The sequence below is a fragment of the Symphalangus syndactylus genome, chromosome 11 (assembly GCF_028878055.3).
Source record: "Symphalangus syndactylus isolate Jambi chromosome 11, NHGRI_mSymSyn1-v2.1_pri, whole genome shotgun sequence".
NCBI lineage: Eukaryota > Metazoa > Chordata > Mammalia > Primates > Hylobatidae > Symphalangus > Symphalangus syndactylus.
Genome location: NC_072433.2, coordinates 13,479,285 through 13,504,383, shown reverse-complemented (window position 1 = coordinate 13,504,383; position 25,099 = coordinate 13,479,285). Strand labels below are relative to the sequence as shown.

Sequence of the window (25,099 nt, the reverse complement as noted above, 5' to 3'; positions counted from 1 at the left end):
ACAACTATTTACATAGCATTAACATTGTATTAGGTATTATAAGTAACAAGAGATTATTTAAAGTATACTAGAGGATGTGCGTAGCTTATACGCAAATACTGCACCATTTTTATATCAGAGACTTGAGCATCATGGATTTTGGTATCCACCAAGGAGTTCTGGAACCAATTCCCCGTGGATACCAAGGGATGACTGTATTTAAATGTTCCATTATCTCTAATCTTGTAGTTCCTATCATTTTTATTCTTTAAAGCCTTCTGGTGCATCAAAAAGCTGGTGAAAACATATGATCGTCCTGCAGTGAAAACCTTAGTAACTTTTATGGCCTGTGAATCTCGCATGATCCTGTATGTTCTTGAGCATTTGGCAGATACAACTTTTCCATGCCTGTTATCCAGAAGAATCAAACTATTTTTAGTCAGGGTTTTCTGTAAAAGCAAAACCAAGACTGCTTATCATATGCAACATGGCCAACACAGGACCTACATGCCCTCATTTCCTGCTCATTTTCTTTGAAAGAAATGACCCCACGGGTTTCCCAATCATAAGGCCCCATGAAGGTACTCTGAGTCCTCCCCCTCCCCCCGCCCCCTGCAAAACACACCAGCAAATCGCATTTGCTGCTTGCCTGGAAAAGACAGGAGATAGATGACACTAGCATGCCACAGTCACCTCGCAGCTTAGCACATCGAGCCTGAGACACTTACCTACGACAAGGGGGTACACATGGCTGCCAGGGCCTAAAATACATCATTAGTGGCTCCTGGCCAAAGTACTACCTTGCTTGTTTAAATCAGCACTCATGAGTATGTTCACATATCTTTCTAAGGAGATGCTACTTTGATGAGTCACCCCACAGTTATTTTGCTGAGTATAAAGAAAGAGCTTTCTTTTTTAGGGATTCTCTGCCTGGACTGTTACCATTTACCTTTCACCTCCTAAGCTGCAAGTCCAAATCTAAAGATGTGGCTTACCACCAGAAATCATACATACAATAAAATAAAAGTCAGACAGGAAAGAAACAAAGAATTCGATACACAGAAAACATAAATAGAGCAGAGCATCCAAACTGGGAGAAAGAATTAAATGTGGCCATAAGACTTTTCCTGGGTTTTAGATTTGACTCTGACTTTCCTGGCCATCAAAGCAAATGTATAATCATCATTATCAGAAACACAGAAACATTCTACTTTCTTCCTGGAAAACAAAGTTTTTCCTAACTATGTTCTAGAGCTGTGGTTTTCACAGTGCAGTTCCTGGACCAACAGCTCCAGTATCATCTGGGAAATTGTTTAAAAACGCTAATTCTCAGGCCGCACTCCAGACCTACTGAATCAGAGACTGTGGACTGGGGCCTAGAGACCTGGGTTTTAGGGAGTCTTTGTGGTGATGCTGACGTAGGCTAGGTTTGAGAACCATTGATCCAAAGAAAGGGTTTTATATAAAGGGCACTGAGCAACCATCTTATGGCAAATATGGGAAATTCAAGCAGCATCTTTCAATAGAACTGCAAACACAAAATTAAAGTGCAATTTAGCAAAGGCAGTATGCAAGAAGACTAAGAGCACAGGGCCCAGGCATGAAGCTTTTAGTGATCCCTCTTTGCTGGGTCAAAAACTGACCTGAACACATTCATACTATACTTGTCCCAAAACACCTAGCAAAGGAGCATGTGCAATGGCTCTGGGTGTTCTCAGGCAGCTCAAGTTCAGAATCTATTCCTTCTGCTTCTCTCAACTATCTCCTCTCCCCATTATCTGGGGTTCAAACCCTATAATCACCTCTGGTATCTCTCTCTCCATCATTCCCGTATCAGTTGTCACATCCTAAAGAAATGACCTGTTTCACCGGGCGCAGTGGCTCACACCTGTAATCCCAACATTTTGGGAGGCTGAGGCAATGGATCACCCGAGGTCAAGAGTTCAAGACCAGCCTGGCCAGCATGGTGAAACCCCATCTTTACTAAAGATACAAAAATTAGCCAGGTGCAGGGGCGGGTGCCTGTAATCCCAACTACTCAGGAGGCTGAGGCAGCAGAATTACTTGAGCTTGGGAGGCAGAGGTTGCAGTGAGCAGAGATCACGCCACTGCACTCCAGAGCAAGACAGAGCGAGACGAAGCGAGACGGTCTCAAAAAAAAAAAGAAAAAGAAAAAGAAATGACCTCTTTCTCTCATTCAATAATTCATTCATCAAATATTTACTATGTACCTACTAGGTGGTGTAAACTTAAAAGGAAATGTAATGGACAAAAAACAAAAACAAAAACAAAAAAACCTGTCTTCATGGAGCTTACTTTCTCACTGGGGAGACAATAAATAAGTAAGTAAAATCCATGGTGGATGAGTGATGGGTGCTAAGGAGAACACTAAAGGCAGGATGGAGGTAAGAAGCCTTGGAGGAGAGGTCGGAGATTTTTAACAGGGTGGCTAAGGAAGGCCTCACTGAAAAGGGCCCATGTGAGAAGTGCACTAAGGAAAGTGAGAGAACATTCCCAGCACAAGCGTGGCAAGCGTAAAAGTCCTGGGGTGACACTGTCTGGCACGTTTGAGGACCAATAATGAGCCCAGTGTGGCTGAAGCAGAACACACAATAAACAAATGGGACTAAAAGGAGATAAAGTTAAAGAGGTAACCAGGGGTTAAATCATAGGTCATAAAGGAGTGGACTTTTCTATGAATGAGCTGGGAGACCACAGATCTTTGAGCAAAGCAGTGGCATTTTAACATTTCTGGCTGCTGAATGGAAGGCAGGTAGAAAGGGGGCAAGGGTCGAAGCCGCAGTGCCAGTTTAGCAGGCTGCTGTCCTTTCCTTCTCTACTAGTCGAAACCTCTCCACTGGGCTCTGTCTGCAGCTGTCTACCTGCGCCCCTTCCTGACAATCCGCTCCTCCTCCTCCCTAATCCACCTCTTTGAGTGCTACCAAACACCGGCTCAAACCTCCCCATTCCCCATTAGAAAAGAAATCGAAGAACTCACACCAGAACTCATGCTCTCCACCATATGACTTGCTTGACCTTCCCAACCTCATCTCCCAGGCCTCCGCCACATATATCCAACACACCAACCACAAAACGCTTGTTCAGCACTTTCAAATACATCTATACAGTCCCAGCTTCTGGCCTTTGCTCTGTCTGCCTGAACATTCCTGACACCCGCCTCCACCTACTGAAATCCTCCCAGTCTTTCAAGGTTCATCTCAGATGCCACCTCCTGCATATAACTTTTCCTGATCCCTCAACTGGATGTTCCTTCTGCAGCCTTGAACCTCCACACCATTGCATCTGTTCTCTTTTTATGGCCTTTAATACATTTCCATCTGTATTTGTCCTGGCTCCCCACTGGACTCTAAGCTTTTGGAGGGTAAACCACGGCTCACTCAACTTTATAACTAAAGCATGGAGTACAGCACCCTCTATAGAGTGAACATTCAATGAATTCAATGATGCCAACATTATCCTTCCATGAGCAAAATTCTCCAACTTTCAGTGGCCTCTTTAAATCAGTTTATCACCTCAGGGTAACTATTTTATTTAGTTAGGATTTTAAATATATCGCACTCTAACGGACAAAATTCTAGCAGAGAAAATCTGTTACATTTTATGCTTAATTAATAATACTAAGCAATTAAGCTTCAAAGATTAAAAAGTGGACATAGAAAGTAAAATCATTCTTATGATTAACTGCCACCAAAAGTTTTTTTAGATAGAAGGCTGCCCAGTTAAATTTGGAATGCTTTAAAATGCTGGACCTCAAACCTCAGGAAAATAGATTCACTTAAATATTTTAAGTGTTTATTTTTATTGGTAAGATTTTTGATGGAATCAATGCTAATTTCTTTGTGGAATGTAATGCAGATATACTGAGAATTCTACTTTCCCCTTTGTGGTGTCTTAAATCAGCGTTATTCCTGCATAATTTATAATAAGAGTATGAAAACACTGAGTCAGATTTTCTCAATGTCTGTCATTAAAATGTGGAGGTGGAGTATATTTTCTTCTATCATTCTCCGCAATAGAACTTCCCAAAAGGGCACCATTCTGTATGGCTCAAATAATTTTCCTTTTTTTTTTCTGAGACGCAGTCTTGCCTCTGTCACCCAGGCTGGAGTGCAGTGGCACAATCTTGGCTCACTGCAACCTCCACCTCCCGGTTCAAGTGATTCTCCTGTCTCAGCCTCCAAAGTTCCTGGGATTACAGATGCTCACCACAACGCCCATCTAATTTTTTTATTTTAAGTAGAGACTTGGTTTTGCCATGTTGGCCAGGTTGGTCTCGATCTCCTGACCTCAGGTGATTCGCCCACCTCGGCCTCCTAAACTGCTGGAATTATAGGCATAAGCCACTGCACCTGGCCAATAATTTTCTGTTTAAGGAAGCATAAGTTACCAACTTCTACCTCCTCTTTGAAGGTACTAATATTGGTATCCAAATTTCAAATATAAAATAAAGACCCAAAAGCCAAGCGTGGTGGCTCACACCTGTAATCCTAGCACTTTGGGAGGCTGAGGCAGGCAGATCCCTTGGGCCCAGGAGTTCTAGATCAGCCTGTGAAACATGGTAAAACCCCATCTGTACAAAAACGCAAAAATTACCTAGGTGTGGTGGCACATGCCTGTAGTCCCAGCTACTGGGGAGGCTGAGCCAGGAAGGATCACTTGAGCCTGGTTGGCTGAGGCTGCAGCGAGCCAAGATCACACCACTGCACTCCAGCCTGGGTGACAGAGAGAGACTCTGTCTCATTAAAATAAAATAGAATAAAAATTTTAAAAATTAAGACCAAAAGAAGCCCTACTCCAGAAAATAGAAGGGAAAAAAGGATCTGGGACTCAAACTCAGATTTAACTCAAAATGGACTTTTCTATGAATCATTTTTTAAGGCAAGACCTCAATAATAAATCTCAGCTTTGTTAAAAAGTAACTTCAATAATAAATCTCAGCTTTGTTAAAAAAAAAATGATGTCAATAGCAGAATGATTCCTGGGGATTTAATTTGTCCTTTGGAAAATTATATTAAATATTAGTCACTTTCTTCAGGTGATATGTATTAGCTACACTAAAGGAAATCAATGTATACAAGATAAAAATGAATTAATTTTAAATATTCTAATTGAATATCATTTTTTATCATCAATGTCATTTTTAGCAAAACATGCTCAGTATAATTCAATTAAAACAGTATTTCTTTCTAACAAGATAATGTGCCTCTTGAAGTTCCAGTCTTGATATGATTAGAGAATCCAGTACAAGTGGAAATAACAAAATGAATCAGCTGTGTGTCCCAGTCAGGAGGTTTGGCTGCAGAAGTAGGATCAGTCATGATAATCAAGGCATAGGGTGAAAAAAGGAGACTTTATCAAAAATACTAACAAGAAAATCAGAATATAAACAGATTTTATAAACCAACTACCCATCACCATTCAAAGACTCCTCTTATTCTTGTTTTTAAAAGAAAGTATCTTGAACCATCAAATTGAGCCTAGAGAAGACAGAGAAAAGCCACCCCCAGCAGTACAAGAAGATATCCCATAAAATAGTGCATATATTCCATCTCCAAAAATCATTTTAAATTCTCAATGGCCCTGATCGCTTTTGAACTTGCATATCTAGGTATGGGTTCCCCAGGAGCAGGCCCTGAGACGAGAGTTCGCATCTAAGTGATTTATTTGGGCAACTCAGGGAACACGGTGGAGAGTGTTGTCGAAGTGCACTGGAAGGGAGGAGAGCCCACGAAAGACACAGAAACACACCTCAGAATTGCCTCCCCCAAGAGGCGCAGGAGCTGCGGTGTTTATCCAGTCATCCGGTTAAGACTTCTCTGGGGCATGGGAGGCCAGGGGTTTCATTCCTTGGTACCTGGAAACTGCCTCAAGCAGGAGCCAAGCAGTTTTCTCAGCATACAAAGAAAAACCTTCAGGCAAATGATTTCAGTCCTGGCAGTTAGTGGACCTCTGCCATGAAAACAGTAGGGTCCAAAAATGTGGACAGGGCAGCGATAGCATTGTCTACACTGCATCTTCCAAAAGAACTTCATTCCCAGCAACAGTTGTATCTGCTGTTGGTATTTGATATCAATCTTCTCCCCGCTTTTTTCTACTGTCCAACAGATCATATATTTCATATTCAAGTCACCTAACCCTAAGCTATAAAACATATAATTTTATCATACGTATGACTTTATTTCTCCCTTTGAATCTACTTTATAGTCTCCATAAATGAAGACTCAAAGGCTGGCCAGGCGTGGTGGCTTTCGCCTGTAATCCCAGCACTTTGGGAGGCCGAGGAGGGTGGATCACCTGAGGTCAGGAGTTCGAGACCAGCCTGGCCAACATCGCGGAACACCATCTCTACTAAAAAAAAAAATACAAAAATTAGCTGGGCATGGGTGGGCGCCTGTAATGCCAGCTATTCGGGAGGTTGAGGCAAGAGAATTGCTTGAACCTGGGAGGCAGAGATTGCAGTAAGTGGAGATCACACCACTGCACTCCAGCCTGGGTGACCCATCTCAAAAAAAAAAAAAAGATTCAAAGATTATTGCTATGTTTTACATTCTTTGACATCAACCTTATCTCAATTGAGTTGTGAAAAAAAATCACTCTTTTGATAGTAGCCATAATGGTCTACAATAGGTTCACAAAAATGTTGGGCTGGTGCACATGGGAAGAGATCAGGCCATGCCAGCATCCAGAGAATGCTTTATGTTATTAGAGCATAAGAAGTCATGTACAGTTCCAAAAGTGCACACTGTCACAGAATCATGGGAAGGGAGAGGGCCACATCTAAAATGTAACTGGAAAGAAGCATTTTCAATGAAATAGCACTTCATTTGCTTTCAAAAAATATAGTCTTTAAAAATGGTCCAATCTAACTATTACTGTTCTTAGGCCATAGGGACATGTCCGTAACATATGAGTAACTTTATTCCAGGCTGGAAATGTTCCTCTTTGGCCACACTGTGTATACAGTCAAAATGAGATGATAATGTGCTTAGGTAAATTTTACCCAACACAACCTTGACTGATGAAAGCACTTGATAAATATTATGCTTCATAATTTATATCAAAAAAATCAATTCAGAGAATGTTGGAAACAAAACTAAAACTAATGGGAGTGTCACATTATAGGTTTCTGGAATTAAAGGGACTTATTGTCATTCAACAGATATATGAAATACTGAACAAATATTGTCTGGTCATGATCACTTCAAATTGTTTAGGTTATAGATTGCCTAATCTAGTTTAATATAATCAGTATTTTTAAAAGAAATAAAAATGAAAAAAAAAAAAATAAAGCATATATCACCAAGACCTTCTGGATGCTTTTACACTGCATTTGGAGGTCCATCCCCTGGCCACCCTTCTCTGGGGCCACATGCAAGCATTTGACAGAGCTGCTAAGTGAGATCCCTTTCTACTGGTAGGTATTATACTTATGTAGGCATGAAACCACACTGCCAAAGCCACTATTCCCCTGAAATAAACCCTCCATGGCACAATGCACTTGATTTTTAATATTTTAAAAATCAGACATCTCTAATTATAGTAAATAACGTATATAGACATCCGTTTCTTTATGATCTAAATCAGTGCTTCTCAAACTGTGTGTGAGGAAAAACCATTTTTTTAAATTATTATTTCTAGTCTGTCATCTACTAATACTTTTGCAAAATACACAAATGATGAATTATTTAAAAATTAATTTTTAAATAACATACAAAATATAACCTTAATTTTTAAATTATTCTTAGATGCAACAGACAAAAAAATTACTCTGTCAAGTTTCTAAGAGTTTTGCAACACTTACTCTCAATCTTAGTACTTATCTGGCCACAGGCCAACCACAGACAGTGGATAGACAGCACGGGCCTGGGACCACACTATGAGTAGCACTGATCGAAGCACCATAAATGTATTTATTCAAGGGGTATACTTTACCTCTGACATCCTTTCCAAATCCCATCGAAGAAACTTTTTTGTCTGCTTGTTCACTGTTGCTTGATTTCTCCTTCAGAACATCGTCATCACTAACGGCATCAACAGAAAATTTTTTCTTTTTCTTTTTCTTGTGTCGAGGTGGAAGCTTTTTTGGGAAAGTAAACATTGGGAATATCACAAGAAACATTGCAATGGCACAAAGGAGGAATCCACTCCACCTAAAAAATTGGAAAACGTGAATAGCATTTACGGCTTTTCTTTTGTGAGTGAGAACAAATTAGTAAAGTAGAAGTTTGTGGTGATAAAATTCTGGAGAAAACTTTTTATAATCAACTGTAAAGCAGTAGGAAGTTGAGCAAACTAAGAAAATGAAGGAATTCTCCCTTTCTGTGACATAAATGAGAAATCTACTCAATAATTATACCAGTGTTATACTGAATATTATAATCAGCAACCTGATTAGAATTTCATTCAAGTATTTTTGAGCACCAATGAGTTAGTTCTGCTAGCATTGCTAACCTTCTACAATGTGTATTTTATGATAAATCCCTAAATTATAAATTCAATAGAAAAATAATGTAGACTATAGCATGTTATGTGGACCAATATAGACATTTTTTTCTCATAAGAAAAGCATTAATATCCCATGTGAAATATGTTTTAAATTATTGAGAATTTTCAAATATTTTTCTGCAAACACTTAAGAATGTATTGACCTGGCCAGGCGCAGTGACTCACACCTATAATCCCAGCACTTTGGAAGGCCGAGACAGGAGTTTGAGACCATCCTGGCCAACATGGTGAAACCCTGTCTCTACTAGAAATACAAAAATTAGCCGGGTGTGGTGGTGGGCACCTGTAATCCCAGCTACTCGGGAGGCTGAGGCAGGAGAATCACTTGAACTCGGGAGGCGGATGTTGCAGTGAGCAGAGATCAGGCCACTGCACTCCACACTCCAGCCTGGGTGACAGAGCAAAACTTAAAAAAAAAAAAAAAAGAATGTATTGCCGCCCACTTAGCTGGCCTTCACAATACTTCACCAAGTATAGGGGTTACCAACAAAGACATTTAAACTTAGTCTTTGCCTTCAAGAACCTACAACCTGTTTATAAGCAAGCCAAAAATATAAGAAACAACCACTAAGAAATGCAAAATGTATATAATTAAATATCAGATTATATGGTACAGATTACGAGTGCTATCAAAATTCAGAGAGGGGAAATTAATGTGTATCGGAAAGCTTCCTAAGAAAAGCAGAACAGGAGCTATTAGACTGAGAATTCTGTCTTGAAATTCACCTGAGGTTGCCACGTTGCAGAGCACTAGGAAGCAAACACAGGGAGTAGAATGAAATTGTAGTGCTAGAGCCCTGGGCTTCTTGACTGCATGATGCCCCGTGGGGCAATTTCTCAGTCCCCTTTCAACCTTTCCTTAGCAATCAGAGGTCCCTGGCGCTCCCTAACAGGGTACCCACGTTCTAACTATGATTCCTCACCTCCAAACTCTGCCATTCAAGCTTCCAAGTTCATAAATGCTCAACACATTCCCATCAATTGTAACCAGAATGCAAGCAGCATCGGAAGTATTAACGCTGAATTCAATCAAGTAAGAATATAGATCCATTGCAAAGTGAAAATTCATTTTTTAAAATAATGTTTCTATTAAAGTGCTGTTATCAGCTGCTAAAGGTCACAGTTGAGAGAATGATTCCTACCATTAGTCATTAATAATTTAATGTGCTATTTTCAAAGACATTTAAAGTTACATCAAATGAAGATTTTAAGATAGTCAGTAAAGGGCTTTATTTTGAGAAGTTTGTTCGGGGCAGACTTCCAGCAATCTCAGTTATTCAGAATGTAATCACCAGTCCAGCGCCTGACACAGATTAGGTACTCAAAAAAATCTGCTGAATAAATAAATTGAAAGAGACAGTTTTAATTTTTAAAATGTCAGCTGGTTACGGTGGCTCACGCCTATAATCCCAGCACTTTGGGAGGCCAAGATGGGTGGATCACCTGAGGTCGGCAGTTCAAGACCAGCCTGCCCAACATAGTGAAACCCCATCTCAACTAAAAATACAAAAATTAGCCAGGCATGGTGGCAAGTGCCTGTAATCCCAGCTACTCAGGAGGCTGAGGCAGGAGAATGGCTTGAACCCAGGAGGCGGAGGTTGCAGTGAGCCGAGACCTTGCCACTGCACTCTAGCCTGGGCAACAAGAGTGAAACTCTGTCTCAAAAAAAATAAAAATAATTAAAAAGGTCATCTGTCTATAGAGAACATAGCTATGATAACGCCTGCCCCCCCTTAGTACTTGGCTGCTTACGAGGTCCTTACCCATCAGGCACTGCTCACTTGCCTCTGGAGCCTCTCTCCACGAACTCTCCATTCCAGTCCCCTGAATCCCTGCAGCTTCCTGAGCTCTCACACTCACTCCAGAAGAGGGCAGGCAGTGTAGTGTAGGGGACAACTCATGGGCTGTGGCTTCAGGCAGACCTGGGTTTGTATCCTGTCTTTACCACTTGCTTACTGTAGGATCCCGGGAAAACTATTTTGCTTTTCCAAATCAGCCTTCTTATCTACAAGAGGGGTATTAAGTATGTTTGGAGATCATCAAAATTAAATAAGACAATGTTATGATGGATGTCATAATACATCTGTCCCCAAATTAGCAATCGGTTCATGATAGCTAGTTGTGTGTGGCTGGTTTGCTTTTTAATTAATTATTTATTTATTTTGATTTTTTTTCTTTAGAGACAGTGCCTCACTCTGTCGCCCAGGCTGGAGTGCAGTGGCACGATCGACCGCCCGAGTGGTGATCCTCCCACCTCAGCCTACCAAATAGCTGGGACTACAGGCACAGTGGCCAATTTTTTATTGTTTTGTAGAGAAGTGGGGGGTCTCACTATGTTGCCCAGGTTAGTCTTGACCTCCTGGGCTCAAGTGATCTGCCCGCCTCAGCCTCCCAAAGTGCTGGGATTATAAGTGTGAGCCACCACACCCGGCATGCTTTTTACACAGCATTGCACTCAGCCTCCCTGCCCATCCCGGCCCCAGCCATTGACTTAAGATTATATGCAAACATAAAAAATGTACTCATAATAGCCCAAAGTGAAGGTGCATAACAGGAAGGGGAGAAATATGGCAAATAAACAAAAATAATACAAAAATAATATTAAAGTGTGGGGTCACTTCAAAGCAGAGCAAACCAACTCACATTATTCAACAGTCTCAAATAACATCGATACAACACATCATATAACAATGATGCTAAAGAGGGCTCTGAGAAAAGCTGAGACAAGAAAGTGTGCAGTACCTGTTGGAAAAAGACACATCAGTAACAGCTACCCTTGAAAAGCCAAGCTACCTAAATCCCTTTCATGAACCATGACTCAGAGACCATTCACTAAGGGGGCCAGTTAAGAGAATGAACTGAGAGCTCTGCTCTGGAGTCAGTTTCTTTTCCCAGCTCTCACTGACTCTGAGGCTTATGGAAAATTATTGAATTCCCTGAGCATCAATTTCCTCAGCTGCAAAATGCACATACCAGTGACTACCTATGGTTGTTCCAAGGCTTAAATGAGAATGTTTGTGGAGCTTAGTATAATGCTTGAGATAAAATAAGCGCCCAATACATTTCAGCATTATTCATTCATTCCTTCCTTCCTTCTCCCTTTCAGCATGTACCTATTGAAAACTTATCACTGCTGCCAGACATCGTATAAAATAACATCGCATCAAATAACTATGTCTTTGTTCAAGGTAGAAGTCTGTTACAAGTAGTTACTCAATAAAATTCAAATTCATGTTTAAATAGACCCTCATTATATATTTCTATATTGACAATCTTTATCATGTATAGAACTAACATTGAGCCATTAAAAATGGATAAAATTACTTGACCACTGATTAAATACAAAGGACTGAATAGCTAACTCATACTGTACAGCAGGAACAACTTACAGTGCTAGACATGTAAACTCATTCATTCCTCACAATGACCCTATGATAATAAGTACCATAACTACCTTCTTTCATGGATTATAAAAACTGAGGCACAGAGTAACTTCCCCAAGGTCACATAGGTATTAGGGGGCCGACTAGGTTTTAAACCCAGGGGAATACGGCTTCAGGGTCTATACTCCTCATCTCTCAATTTTATTTATTTATTATTTATTTATTTTGAGATAGAGTCTCGCTCTGTCACTCAGGCTGGAGTACAATGGCGCAATCTCAGCTCACTGCAACCTCCGCCTCCCAGGTTCAAGCGATTCTCCTGCCTCAGCATCTCGAGTAGCTGGGACTACAGGCATGCGCCACCACACCTGGATAAGTTTTTTGTATTTTTAGTAGAGATGGAGGCTCGCCACATTAGCCAGGGTGATCTCGAACTCCTGACCTTCAAGTGATCCACCTGCCTCAGCCTCCCAAAGTGTTGGGATTACAGGCATGAGCCACCTTACCCGGCCCTCATCTCTCAATTTTGCTGCCAACTGGACTAACATCTCCTAAAAACAGTTCAAAAGACAGCATAAAGCACTGGTAAGACTAAAGCTCCTGCCTGCCCTTCTTCTCCCTACCCGAGTTAGTTCTCCCCATCTTTCCCTCCAGATGTTTCCCTGTCACTGTGCCCTCCTTAAGGACCTCCAAATAGAACACAGAACATATGCTGGATGTTCATAAATAGAGTTAATTAATCTGGTTTTCTGACCATGAAAAAAGTCTCTACTCTGATTTATTTCAGAACTGGAAAGAAAACAGACAAGACCAAAAATTTCAGTATGAGTCAAGAACTTAAAACTCCTGTGTTATTTCCCTAACACTGACAGGGGAACTCCTTTCTGTATGATTTAAAAATTCTACCAGACATAACACTTCCAGCTTCAAAGAGCATTACTTATGAAAATAGGAAGTGTGTATAACAATTAATACGTTAGCTGCTTTGAAAATCAATAGTGTTGAACATTATTCCTACCAACCTCGGAGTTATGATGTTATTATCACGTAATGAAACACAGAGAGAACAAAGTACTCTAAGACGCTTTTTAGAAAGTAATTACTTTCTCCATGTGTGTCTATGTTCCAAAAAAAAGTGAGTGAGTAATTACTTGGCACATATCTTTTCTAGTACTGAAGTATTCTCTTTACTATAAAGTGAAAATGCCTTATCAAGGTATATATGTTGCTAATCCACATGAAATGAATTCAGGACACCAATATTTTCAGTTAGTGCTTGCAATTGTAAAAATTAACTTATCATGTTCAAGTTGAGGACTGCAAGAACTCAAATGCAACTCTGTTATTTGGATAAATAACATAACATCCAAAGTTGAAATTCTCATTCTGAGTCCTAAGCATTACTTATTTTGCAGGACAATTAAGTCTTAGCAAACGAGAAAGCAGCTAAACCTCTAGCACACGTGAAGAAACAAAATATTAGCAAGAAAAAAGGGTCACTGAGAGTGTGACAGTGGAAAAGCAGGACTGGCATTCCAGGCAGTGGGAGAGGGTTGTAAAGCACACACACAAATACAATAAGAAAGTGAAAACAAAGTATTTTTTTAAGGCACAGAAAAGATACTGAAACGTATGATTAAAGTCAGCAGGAAAGTCCCCACACAGCCACAGCAGTCCTTTTCCTTCACTCTGCTATAAAGGAAGCACCCCAATCCTAAAGAATGCGGATTAAGCCAGTGTCCCCAAACCTTCTGTAGAAGCTCCCTGCTATAAGAAGTTACCACACACGTTGTGGCCTTAGGCAACACAATCTGATTCATGTCACAATTCTGGAGGTCAGAAGTGTAAAATGGTTGAAAGGGCTGGAGGCTGGGGGAAGAATCCATTTCCTTGCCTTTCCCAGCTTCTAGAGTCCACCTGCATTCTTTGCTCGCAGCCCCTTCCTCCATCTTCAAGGCACATTACTCCAACCTGTGCTTCAATCATCGAATCTCCTTCTCTGATTCTTGCCCTCCTGCCTCCCTCTTTCCTTTGATTACACTGGCCCCACCCAGGTCATGTAAAATAATCTAAAAGTCCTTAATCACATCTGCAAAGTCCCTTTTGCCATGTAAGATAACATATTCATAGGTTCTGGGAATTAGGATGTAGCTTTCTTTGGGATGTTATTATCCTGCCTGTCACCCCTTCCCAGGCACCTTTCAGCTATTTTTTGTCTCCCCGTTGGAAAAATGTTAAATACAAGTGTACTGTGATGTTAACTATTATTAGTAAGAAGTGAAATTTAAAAATTAGAAAACAGAACTTACCAGTTTCCAATGAAACGAGGGTCATTCTGGTCAAGGTGAACAGGATTTCTGGGATCAACATAAAAACCAATAAGAAGTCCACCTAATAAATATCCCACTGCAGGGCCAAGTGCTCCCATGACATACATGATGGCTGAGAAGACAGAAGGGGAAATGTGAAATACAGCGATGTTTGATTACATGTTAGGAGTTTTCTCATTTCACTCTCATACCATAGACATCTCACAGTTCAATCCAGTTAACTTCCAAAAATGGGGACCTTCGGAGATTTGTGTCCATGTTTACATCTTGGTTTTGAAGCTTGCCCTTTATTTACCCGTTGTCCTCTTAGAGCATAAGAATCATTGGGAGAGCTTTTTGGTGGCTTTTGTTTTGTTTTGTTTTGTTTTGTTTTGTTTGTTTCTTTTTTGAGACAGAGTCTCACTCTGTCACCCAGGCTGGAGTGCAGTGGCACGATCTCAGCTCACTGCAAGCTCCACCTCCCAGGTTCATGCCATTCTCCTGCCTCAGCCTCCTGAGTAGCTGCGACTACAGGCGCCCGCCACCCCGCCCGGCTAATTTTTTGTATTTTTAGTAGAGACGGGGTTTCACTGTGTCAGCCAGGATGGTCTCGATCTCCTGACCTCGTGATCCGCCTGCCTCGGCCTCCCAAAGTGCTAGGATTACAGGCGTGAGCCACTGTGCCCGGCCCTGTTTTTTAATATAAGTGTTCAGGCCCCACTCCAGAACCACTAAATTCTAATTTCTAGAAGTACAGACCTAGGCTAGTTAATGAGGCAGTCACTGAATAACCAAGAGAAGATTTTTTTTATGTCTAAGATAAGGAAAAAAAAAAGAAAAAAGTAGGTGTCATTTGTCATAGCTAGAAGATTCTAGCAGGATGAGGGAATTCAAGGCCAGATTTTGCTATGAGGCTGGATTCAGCTGAATTGACAAAACTGTTTAAGTGTCCTCAAATTGCTAATTTTTTTCAAACCACCATGTTATAATTAAATAAGATGTTACAATGCATTTGGTTTACTGTTAATTGAAGTATCTTATTCAAATATGAATAAATCTGCCTAAATGGCATGGGTCAAAAGTTCCAAATGGAAAGCACCAACCACAGATGAACCAGAAAATAATTTTTTAAAGCACATGCCCAAGGGGGGTGGGGAGAGTATGTCTCACTGTCAGTGGATCAAAAAGGTTGTCACTGTATCCAAAAAACTTGCATCAAAATGGGCGTATAGGCCGGGCACGGTGGCTCACACCTCTAATCCCAACACTTTGGGAGACCAAGGCTGGTGGATCACCTGAGGTCAGGAGCTCGAGAGCAGCCTGGCCAACATGGTGAAACCTCGTCTCTACTAAAAATACAAAATTAGCCGGATGTGGTGGCACATGCCTGTAATCCTAGCTACTTGAGAGGCTGAGGCAGGAGAATCGCTTGAACCTGGGAGGTGGAGGTTGCAGAGAGCCAAGATGATGCCTTCACTCTCCAGTCTGGGCAACAGAGCAAAACTCCATCTCAAAAAAAAAAAAAAAAAGAAAAGAAAAAAAAAAACAGGCCAGGCGCAGTGGCTCACGCCTGTAATCCCAGAACTTTGGGAGGCTGAGGCAGGTGGATCACTTGAGGTCAGGAGTTCAAGACCAGCCTGGCCAACATGGTGAAACCCCATTTCTACTAAAAATACAAAAATCAGCTGGGCATGGTGATGTGCACCTGTAATCGCAGCTATGCGGGAGGCTGAGGTGGGAAAATCACTTGAACCTGGTAGCCAGAGATTGCAGTGAGGCGAGATCACACCACTGCACTCCAGGCTGGGTAACAGAGCAAGACTCCAAAAAAAAAAAAAAAAAAAGGGTGTATAGCAAACAACAACAAATTCATTAGCATTTCTTTAATTTTTTTATTTTTCAATTTTCACTTTCATAATTTAAAATTATAAAACAAGTAATATTTTGTCAATTTTAAAATTTTAAGATAGGATATGGAATTCCTTGAGAATCACAGAAAAATCTAGCCACATTCCAAACCTAATTTTTTCCTATTTGAACTCAGTTATTTGGGGACAAATCAATAAACACTTTTTTTTTTTTTAAGACGGATTCTCTGTTGCCCAGGCTGGAATGCAGTGGTATGATCTTGGCTCACTGCAACCTCTGCTGCCCCGGTTCAAGCGATTCTCTTGCCTCAGCCTCCCCAGTAGCTGGGATTACAGGTGCCTGCCATCACACCGGGCTAATTTTTGTATTTTTAGTAGAGACAGGGTTTCACCATGTTGGCCATGCTGGTCTCGAACTCCTGACCTCGTGATCCACCCACCCCAGCCTCCCAAAGTGCTGAGATTGCAGACGTGAGTCACCACACGCAGCCAATAAACACTTTTAAGGCACTGTTGTGTACAAGGCCTGGTAACAAACTCAGATGTTAAGTGTTCCTCATTTCCAATGTCATCATACATGGTTAACCACTGAGTACATAAGGAAGCTTTGCCATATCCTTTAAAGTTACCAGAAAGCAAACTGGAATAATTAGAATGGCTTCACCTTACTTTATCATTCACACCTAAATACACTTTGAATGATTTTGTACCTCCTGTTACTTCTAACCACAAACAGCAAGACAGTAATTTAACACCTGCTCTCACTTTTCACACTATTTCAAAAGAGAAAGCACAGTGTTTATTTTATAGAATCATCTGCTCATAACAATAAGACATTAAGTTCTTTGACTCTCCATCTGTGTTTGGAAATGGAGAATGGAGGCAGAGCCACAAGTAATTCGTACTTTTTCAGAAGCATGCTTCTCATCAATAAAAATAGAATTTTGATAAAGATCTTGTTAATCTCTTTGTTTATAGCCTAGACTGTAACTCAAGAATAGAAAGTACTTTTTCTGTTATAGGTATTCCCATATGCATATGAAGATAACACTTATGTTTACACCTCCAGACAAACCGGCATCATTTACAACTTAAAACTGTAATGAGGCCAAAATGTGACATGAATCATTCTCCCAAAATAGTTCTTCTGGCATGAAAGAGGCTATCTTACAAACACAGACAGGGAAAAGGGTATTTCCGCCATAGCGTTTATGCCAGGGGCACCTGAGTGCAACATCTTGGAGTGGCAAGCGGGATTGTGCAGGATGTATACTGGCCAGGCACACAATATCCAGTGAGAGGAAAATTCATTAAATAGCATTCACCAAAAAAACCCTTAACTACTCCCTAAAATATACATAAAGCTTTTTAAAATTCGGAAAGGTAACTAGAAACATTTATTTCTATTATATAGCAAGCAAGTCCAGTGGAATCACTCCCATATATATCTGTGTGCCTGTGTGTATATATAGGTATGTATATGTGTGCCTGTGTGTGTATGTATATGTATGTGTGCCTGTGTGTATACAGATACATATATATATACACACACACACACAGGCACACATATACATACATATACAACTACATATACGTGTATATGTGTATATATTACTGTATATTGCAGTTATATATGAATACATATACATATATAACTGTATATTACAGTTATATAAGAATGTGTGTATATGCATGTTACTCTGTATGTGTATTTTATATATATACACACACACACACAGAGGCACATATACATATGTAATTCTTGACCTGGTCCCATTTAGTAAATAAGTCATTCTCTGGGAAGAAGTATTTCTGGCTAGAAGAAGCCTTTCTGGCTACTGCACTAACATTAGTGGATTAACCAATGGTTCTCATTCAGAGCTTATAAGAGAAGTAAATTGTTGAAGCAAACCCGTACCACTCAACTCTCCCAGTCGAAAACTCTCAGTCATTACTACTGACTGAAGGTAAAGGTCTAAACTGGCCTACCTGGAGTTCAAGTGCAGGACAAATCGGCCTCCTGCTACCATTCTATCTTAAAACTGTATGATCTAAAGCCTGTACTCCAGGCGCCATGCTCAGCACAGGCCTAGGTGGAACCAGGTCCCTTCCTTTGCTGACCTCACCATACTCTGCCTCGGCCTTTCCAACTCTCTGGATCCTACCTATTCTTCAAGGTCCAACCAAGTCCAGCCCTGACTGTCCTCCCCTAAGTGGCCTCTGTCCTCAGAATCCCTGTAGACTCTTTTTTGTCTATTCTAGCAGCCCTCACACTCCATCATGCATCTCTAGAAGTAAAAGGTTTTAAGCATTTATCTCAAATGGAAGTGTTTTCTGTGTAATGCGTAGGTACTATTAGTCTCTCTCTCACAGCTGACTTCGAATGCATCAGTAAATCCTGTTGGTTCTCCCATCAAATTATATCTAGCATCCAGCCCCTTCTCCTCACCTCCATAGCTAATACTCTGGTCCAGGCTCATCTGGAAAACTGCCCTAGGCCTTCCAGCTGGTCTCCTGGCTTCTGCCCTTACTTCCCTACAGTGTATTTCAACACAGCAGCCTTAATATCCTCTAGAAACATGAGCCAGATCATGTCACTTCTTGGCTCACATCCTCCAGTGCCTTCCCATCCCACTCACAGCATGAAACTCATGTGTAGCTACAGGGACCTGCTGACACATTGGCACCCGCTGCTTTGTCTCCCCGCTTCATCTCTCATCACTCCCTGTTCCCTAGGCTCCAGTCATACTGGTCTCCTCGTTCTTTAACCTTCCAGGCACATCTCCACCTTAGGGTCTTAGCAGTTGCTCTGTGTGCACATGTGTGTGTGTATGTGTATGCATGCGTGTGTGTGTGCGTGTATGCATGTGTGTGTGCGTGCGTGTTTTGGATGCTCTTCCGCCACGTGGCCACACAGTTCCTTCGCTCACTCCCTCCAGGTAGTTACTCAAACAGTTCCTTCTCACTGATGCCTGACATGGCCACCTCATCTAAAAATTAAAGACTCTTTTACCAATTCTTACCACCCCTCTTCCTGCTTTATTTTTCTCCTTAGTATATATTGCCACCTAACACTACATATTTCCTTTGTCCATCTTGTTTATCATCTGTCTTCCCCAACTGGAACATAAGCTCCTCAAGAGATGCTGGTCAGTGGTGCTCACTGCTGTGTCCCCAGTGCCCCGTGCGTGAAGGAGGCACACAGCCCTCTGCACTCACATGCTCGTTACTCTCTCTGCTCCCATTCAGCCAGTGAACGCTCTACTGTCATGAACAACAGTAGATGTCATGATGAAACTCTTCCTCAGTGTACACCAGCTCCTGACATCTTAGCTAATAACAGCAGATAGCAACCCATATTTCATGCAGTGAACTTGATAAATTTCATGTTTTTTGACTGTGTCCCAAAAGATCTGATTACACCGTCATTGGTTTCCTCTCTTGGTGAAGAACTTGGAAGTTTGGGCTATTCAATGAACCAGTAATATAAATATAAATAGAAGTCCCAATCTGTCCTTCCTGCACCCCATTGGATTATCTTACAGGCAATGGAGTGCCCACTCCCCTCTGAGAGCATGCTAAATCATTCCATTCATTTGAGATTAAATGTGACCTACTTTTTATTTCTATTTATCCTGTCAAATATTTATATCTTATCTTTTCAAGAAACTCTGCATCCTTGACAGCAGAAATCACATCCTGCATAGTACTACATAGTGGATAAAGCACAGACTCCAAAATCATGTGTTCAAATCTCAGCTCCAATTCTCAACAATCTTAGGACCTTGAGCAAGTTGCTTAAGCTCTCTGAGCCCGTTTCCTCATCTGTAAAGCTGAGATGGCAGAAGTATTTACTCACAGAGTTATCATAGGCATGAAAGGAGTTAATACCTGTAAAGCGTGTGGAATGCCTGGCACACAGGCTATATAAGAATAAGCTGTTTTAGACCAGGCATGGTGGCTCATGCCTGTAATCCCAGCACTTTGGGAGGCCAAGGCAGGCGGATCATGAGGTCAGGAGTTCGAGACCAGCCTGACCAACATGGTGAAACCCCATCTCTACTAAAAATACAAAAATTAGTCAGGCATGGTGGCAGGCACCTGTAGTCCCAGCTATTCAAGAGGCTGAGGCAGGACAATCGCTGGAACTCAAGAGGCAGAGGTCGCAGTGAGCCAAGATTGTGCCATTGCACTCCAGCCTGGGTGACAGAGCGAGACTCCATCTCAAAAAAAAAAAAAAAAAAAAGAGAATAAGCTGTTTTAGGCCATTTGTGGTTTCCCATGCCTGTAATCCCAGCACTTTGGGAGGCCGAGGCAGGCTGATTGCTTGAGCTTAGGAGCTCAAGACCAGCCTGGGCAACATGGCAAAACCCCATCTCTACCAAAAATACAAATATTAGCCAGGCATGGTGGCATGCACCTGTAGTCCCAGCTACTTGGGAGGCGGAAGTGGGAGGATCACCTGAGTTTGGGAGGTCAAGGCTGCATGAGTCATGATCATGCCACTGCACTCCAGCCTGTGCAACAGAATAAGACCTTGCCTCTTTGGACATGGGAGGCATTCAACATGAATTTTTTATGGATTGATTACATATCATGATCAAAAGAATGACCATGACCCTTATTTCTTATCCTATGTCTCTGGTTGCTCATTTGTCTGGATGTACCTCCTTCCAACCTTGGCAAGATGTACAGGTTACACATCAAAGGAATATGCCCATCATTTGCCCATAGTCACAGACTTAGACTGTATTGGCCATCTCAGGCTGCCATGACAAAATGCCACATGCTGGGTGGCTTAAGAAACTGACACTGATTTCCTCAGTTTAAGAGGGTGGAGTCTAAGATCAAGGTGCCATCGGCACTGGCTTCTGAGGAGGCCTCTCTTCCTGGCTTGTGGATGGCTACCTTCTTGCTGCGTCCTCACCTGGCCTCTCTCTACATGAGCAGGAAGAGAGCGTTCTGGTGTCTCTTCCTCTTCTTATAAAGACCTCATATATTAGGGACCAGGCACATGACCTCATCTCGCCTGAACAACTTCCCTAAAGGCTCCCTCTCCACATACAATCACACTGGGGGTCAAGGCTTTGACATATGAATCCTTGGGGGACACAATTCAGTCCCTAGCAGATACCGACCCGTCTAAAGTCATATCATTCCTCTTTCCCTTCTCTTGCTATTACTTCACTGCTCATCTAACATGTCTGTCCTCACCTTGACCACAGCCTGCCTCCCTCGGCCTTGGACATGATTTCTCTCCTGACTGTGTTTCCACCTCGTTCACTCAGTCAGCACATTGACATCTTCTGGTACCATCCCTTCAAGCTTGACTGAGTCCCCAGAGTCTGCTGTCTATGTGCTGGTCGCATGGTCATTCTTTCTCCAGAACATCCTGTGTACACTTGACCTAGAGCTAGCTCGGTGACCCACATGGGCTACATTCCCCATCCTTGAAAGCCCAGTGCTTCACTGAGGACTCGCCTGACCCACACAGGCCACAGGAATGTCTGTCCTAGGTGCTCACATCAAGTATTATCTGCACTGCCCACTTTATTATGTTGTGTATTATCACTACACACCCATTCATCAATTTTTTCATCTTTCCAGCTAGGTTAGACCGACTTTGAGGGCAGGCAACATGCATCACACTTTTCTGAATCTGCCCCAAAACCTAAAATACTGAACTATTGACATAGGAAGCACCGAAGTGAACATCCTCAGATCAGACCCCAGCCCCCACACCTGTGCCATGTCAAAAGTTACTCTCTCTGAGCCCTAATAAGATTATGAATATAACCTGCTTAATATAATAAACATAGAAGAAATATTAAGTTGGATTTTTATGTTGAATAATTACCTATTAATTCTGTAATAATTATTATTAAATATTAATTTATATAGATCACATACATACATTATTTAATACATGACATACTTAACACCTTTAGGTTATCTTAGTAAGTTATCTCTTCTGGATTCATTATTTTTGATCCAGGAACTGGTTTTTGTGACAGGCTGGGGAGATGGGAGTTGGGAAAGAGAACATCTGGCCTTTCTTTCCTTGCAGAAGGGCCAGTGTAGGGTATCTTTCTGGAGTTGAACACGTGTGTGTCTATGCCTGTTGCTATAATTATTTTAAATTAAACTTTAGGGTTTTTCCTAATGATTACTAAATATAAGATGGATTTATTTAGGGAGAACTCTCAAGAGCACAAAAAATAATTGTTAAAAAATCACCATAATCTCTACTACCCAAATAATACCATAGTAACAATAACAATAGTAATATTTCATACTATTCATATATTCATCTACTGTATAAACTTTTTAAATAGTTAGAATTACACAGTAATTATTGTTCTATAATTATGTTTTTTCATGTAACTCTCAAGCTTTTTCTATGTCAATTAATATTCTTCTATAACATTTGCTATGTCTAAATGGTGCCTCATCGAGTGGTTATCTCATACTTCATAGCCAATCCCCTATGGACGCCAGCTTTATGCTGTTACAAATATCTAGCTGAGATTATTGATCTGAAGATTGTATGGCTTATTTGAAGCTTTATTATGCATATGCTGCAAAGAACCAGATCCGGGCCAGGCACGGTATCCCACACCTGTAATCCCAATACTTTGGGAAGCCGAAGTGGGAGGATCACTTGAGCCCATGAGTTCAAGACTAGCCAGGGCAATATAGTGAGACCCCATCTTTATTATTTTATAATTAACTAATTGGTTAATTAAATTTTTTTAATGAAGCAGATCCCAACATAAAGATTGCGACATCCACCCACATATACACACCCCGCCCCTGCCGCAAATCCATTCCCAGCTCAGCTGTGTACTTTCGTGGAGTTAAGAAGCCACTTATGCTGGGAAGGGTTTCTGATCTTTTCAGACCCTTCCAAAAAGGTCACCTTCAAGGGGAAGCCAGCTCTCCATCTCACCCTGGCCTTGGACATCACAGCTGCCTCAGCTGAGAGGTGGCTCTCAAGAAGCCTGGCCCTGCCACAGCTTCCTAGCTGCCTCCTCACTGCCCCCGCCAGTGTTTCCTGCACTGATCTGCCCCAAGCTCCTGGACCTTCAGAACTCGCGTTTCATTTTCTTCTTAAATTACTCTTCCCCTTATTCTATGATCACTTCTGCTTTTGACATTAAAGCACATTAACTGCTATTTTTAATCCCATTTACCATCACATTTTTAACTTTCTCCTGCAGATTTAACCTTTATTATACTCTAATCTCTCTTTCACTTTTAGCTTTTGATCTTACTTTATTCTATTTTAGATGGAGTTACACTCTTGTCACCCAGGCTGGAGTGCAGTGGTACTACCTTGGCTCACTGTAACCTCCGCCTCCCGGGATCAAGCGATTCTCCTGCCTCAGCCTCCTGAGTAGCTGGGATCACAGGTGCCCACCACCATGCCCGGCTAATTTTGTATTTTTAGTAGAGAGGGGGTTTCACCATGTTGGCCAGGCTGGTCTTGAACTTCTGACCTCAAGTGATCTGCCCACCTCACCCTCCCAAAGTCCTGGGATTACAGGTGTGAACCACCACGCCCCACCTGATCTGACATTATTTTAAATGTATTTTATCTTTTAAAACATTTCATGGGGTGTTATATTTTAAAAATTAACTTTCATGTTTTTCTTTTGAATGTGTTGTTACTTTCTGTCTCTCATACTTTTAAGTTTGCCTACTTTTTTAGTGCTGTTTGTATTACGCTAAATTTATTTGTAGCAATTATCTTGATTTTAGAACTTTAAACCTTTGCTATATTCCTTAATTTTACCTTATTTTTAGTGTTGAATGGTTTTTCTTTCCTTTTTTAGTCTTCTTACATGATCTTGTTTAACAGTGTTTATCTTACTCTTCTCTTATGTGGTGCATATTTTGTGATCAGTTTTGATGATTGCTCATGAGAAGCTGGGCACAGCATCACACCTCTTCTGGGCATATCTTGCCCAGAGGTCTCTGTCGCTGCTGCCCCAGCTGCCCCTCGGGCTCATCCAGTGGGTGAAGGATGGTAGCCTAAAAGGCTTAGAGTTAATTCTCTCCAGGACTCAAGCTCACTCGGCACATGGCATGTTTGATTAGCTGGAACCCATGCTTGCTCTCTCACGTTATCCAGTAATGAGAAATGTGAGTTCTAATCCAAGTTCTCTGATGAATAACTGCTGACACTAAGACGAGCCAGAGGGCTCTTTATTCAGCTCCAGCCTGGCCCTGGGGAGGGTCCTATGGGTTGACCTTCCCAATGGCTTCTCCAGAGATGGGGAGAAATTGCACCCTGCAACATTCTCTGGGAACTACTTCACCACTCATCAAGGCTGGCACCCCCATTCCTGGCAGAGTTCAGAGACGCTCCTCCTTCTTCATCACAAAAACCCAACAGGGCTGCATCAGGGATTATCTCAAACAGGGTTGTTCCATGGGATCAGTTGCAACCTCGGGGAACAACTCTCTGAACTCTACAATCTATATTGAATAATTCAACCTGCCTGGAAATCTATGCCCCTGAATCACAAGAAGTAGTTCTGGCATATAATCCCAGCACTCTGGGAGGTCAAGGCAGGAGGATCACTTGAGTCCAGGAGTTCAAGACCACCCTGGGCAACATAGTGAGACTTTGTCTCTACAAAAAATTTAAAAATTAGACAGGTGTGGTGGCACATGCCTGTAGTCCCAGCTATTTGGGAGGCTGAAGTGGAAGGATCCCTCCAGCCCCTGGGGTGATGGGGGTTGAGGCTGCAGTGAGCTATAATTGCAGCACTGTACTTCAGCCTGGGTGACAGAGCGAGAGAAAAGAAAAGAAAAGAAAAAGGAGGGAAGGAGGGAGGGAGGAGAAGGGAAAGGAAAGGAAAGGAGGGGAGGGGAAGGGGAGGGGAGGGGAGGGGAAGGGGAGGGGAGGGGGAGGGGAGGAGAGGGGAGGGGAGGAGAGGAGAGGAGAGGAGAGGAGAGGAGAGGAGAGGAGAGGAGAGGAGAGGAGAGGAGAGGAGAGGAGAGGAGAGGAGAGGAAAGAAAAGGAAAA

General features: G+C 41.7%; 1 protein-coding gene across 2 annotated transcripts in view; it reads right to left on the bottom strand.

The window, feature by feature from the left end:
* Nucleotides 1-25,099, bottom strand: part of SLCO5A1 (solute carrier organic anion transporter family member 5A1) — a 155,690-nt gene that overhangs the window by 73,358 nt on the left and 57,233 nt on the right. For both annotated transcript variants that reach the window (XM_055299282.1, XM_055299283.1), the window contains 2 exons: nt 14,198-14,330; nt 7,933-8,150 (listed from right to left, as the gene is read on the bottom strand). In XM_055299282.1, coding sequence (XP_055155257.1) covers nt 7,933-8,150; nt 14,198-14,330 — 351 coding nt within the window. The remainder of the gene's footprint in view (nt 1-7,932; nt 8,151-14,197; nt 14,331-25,099) is intronic.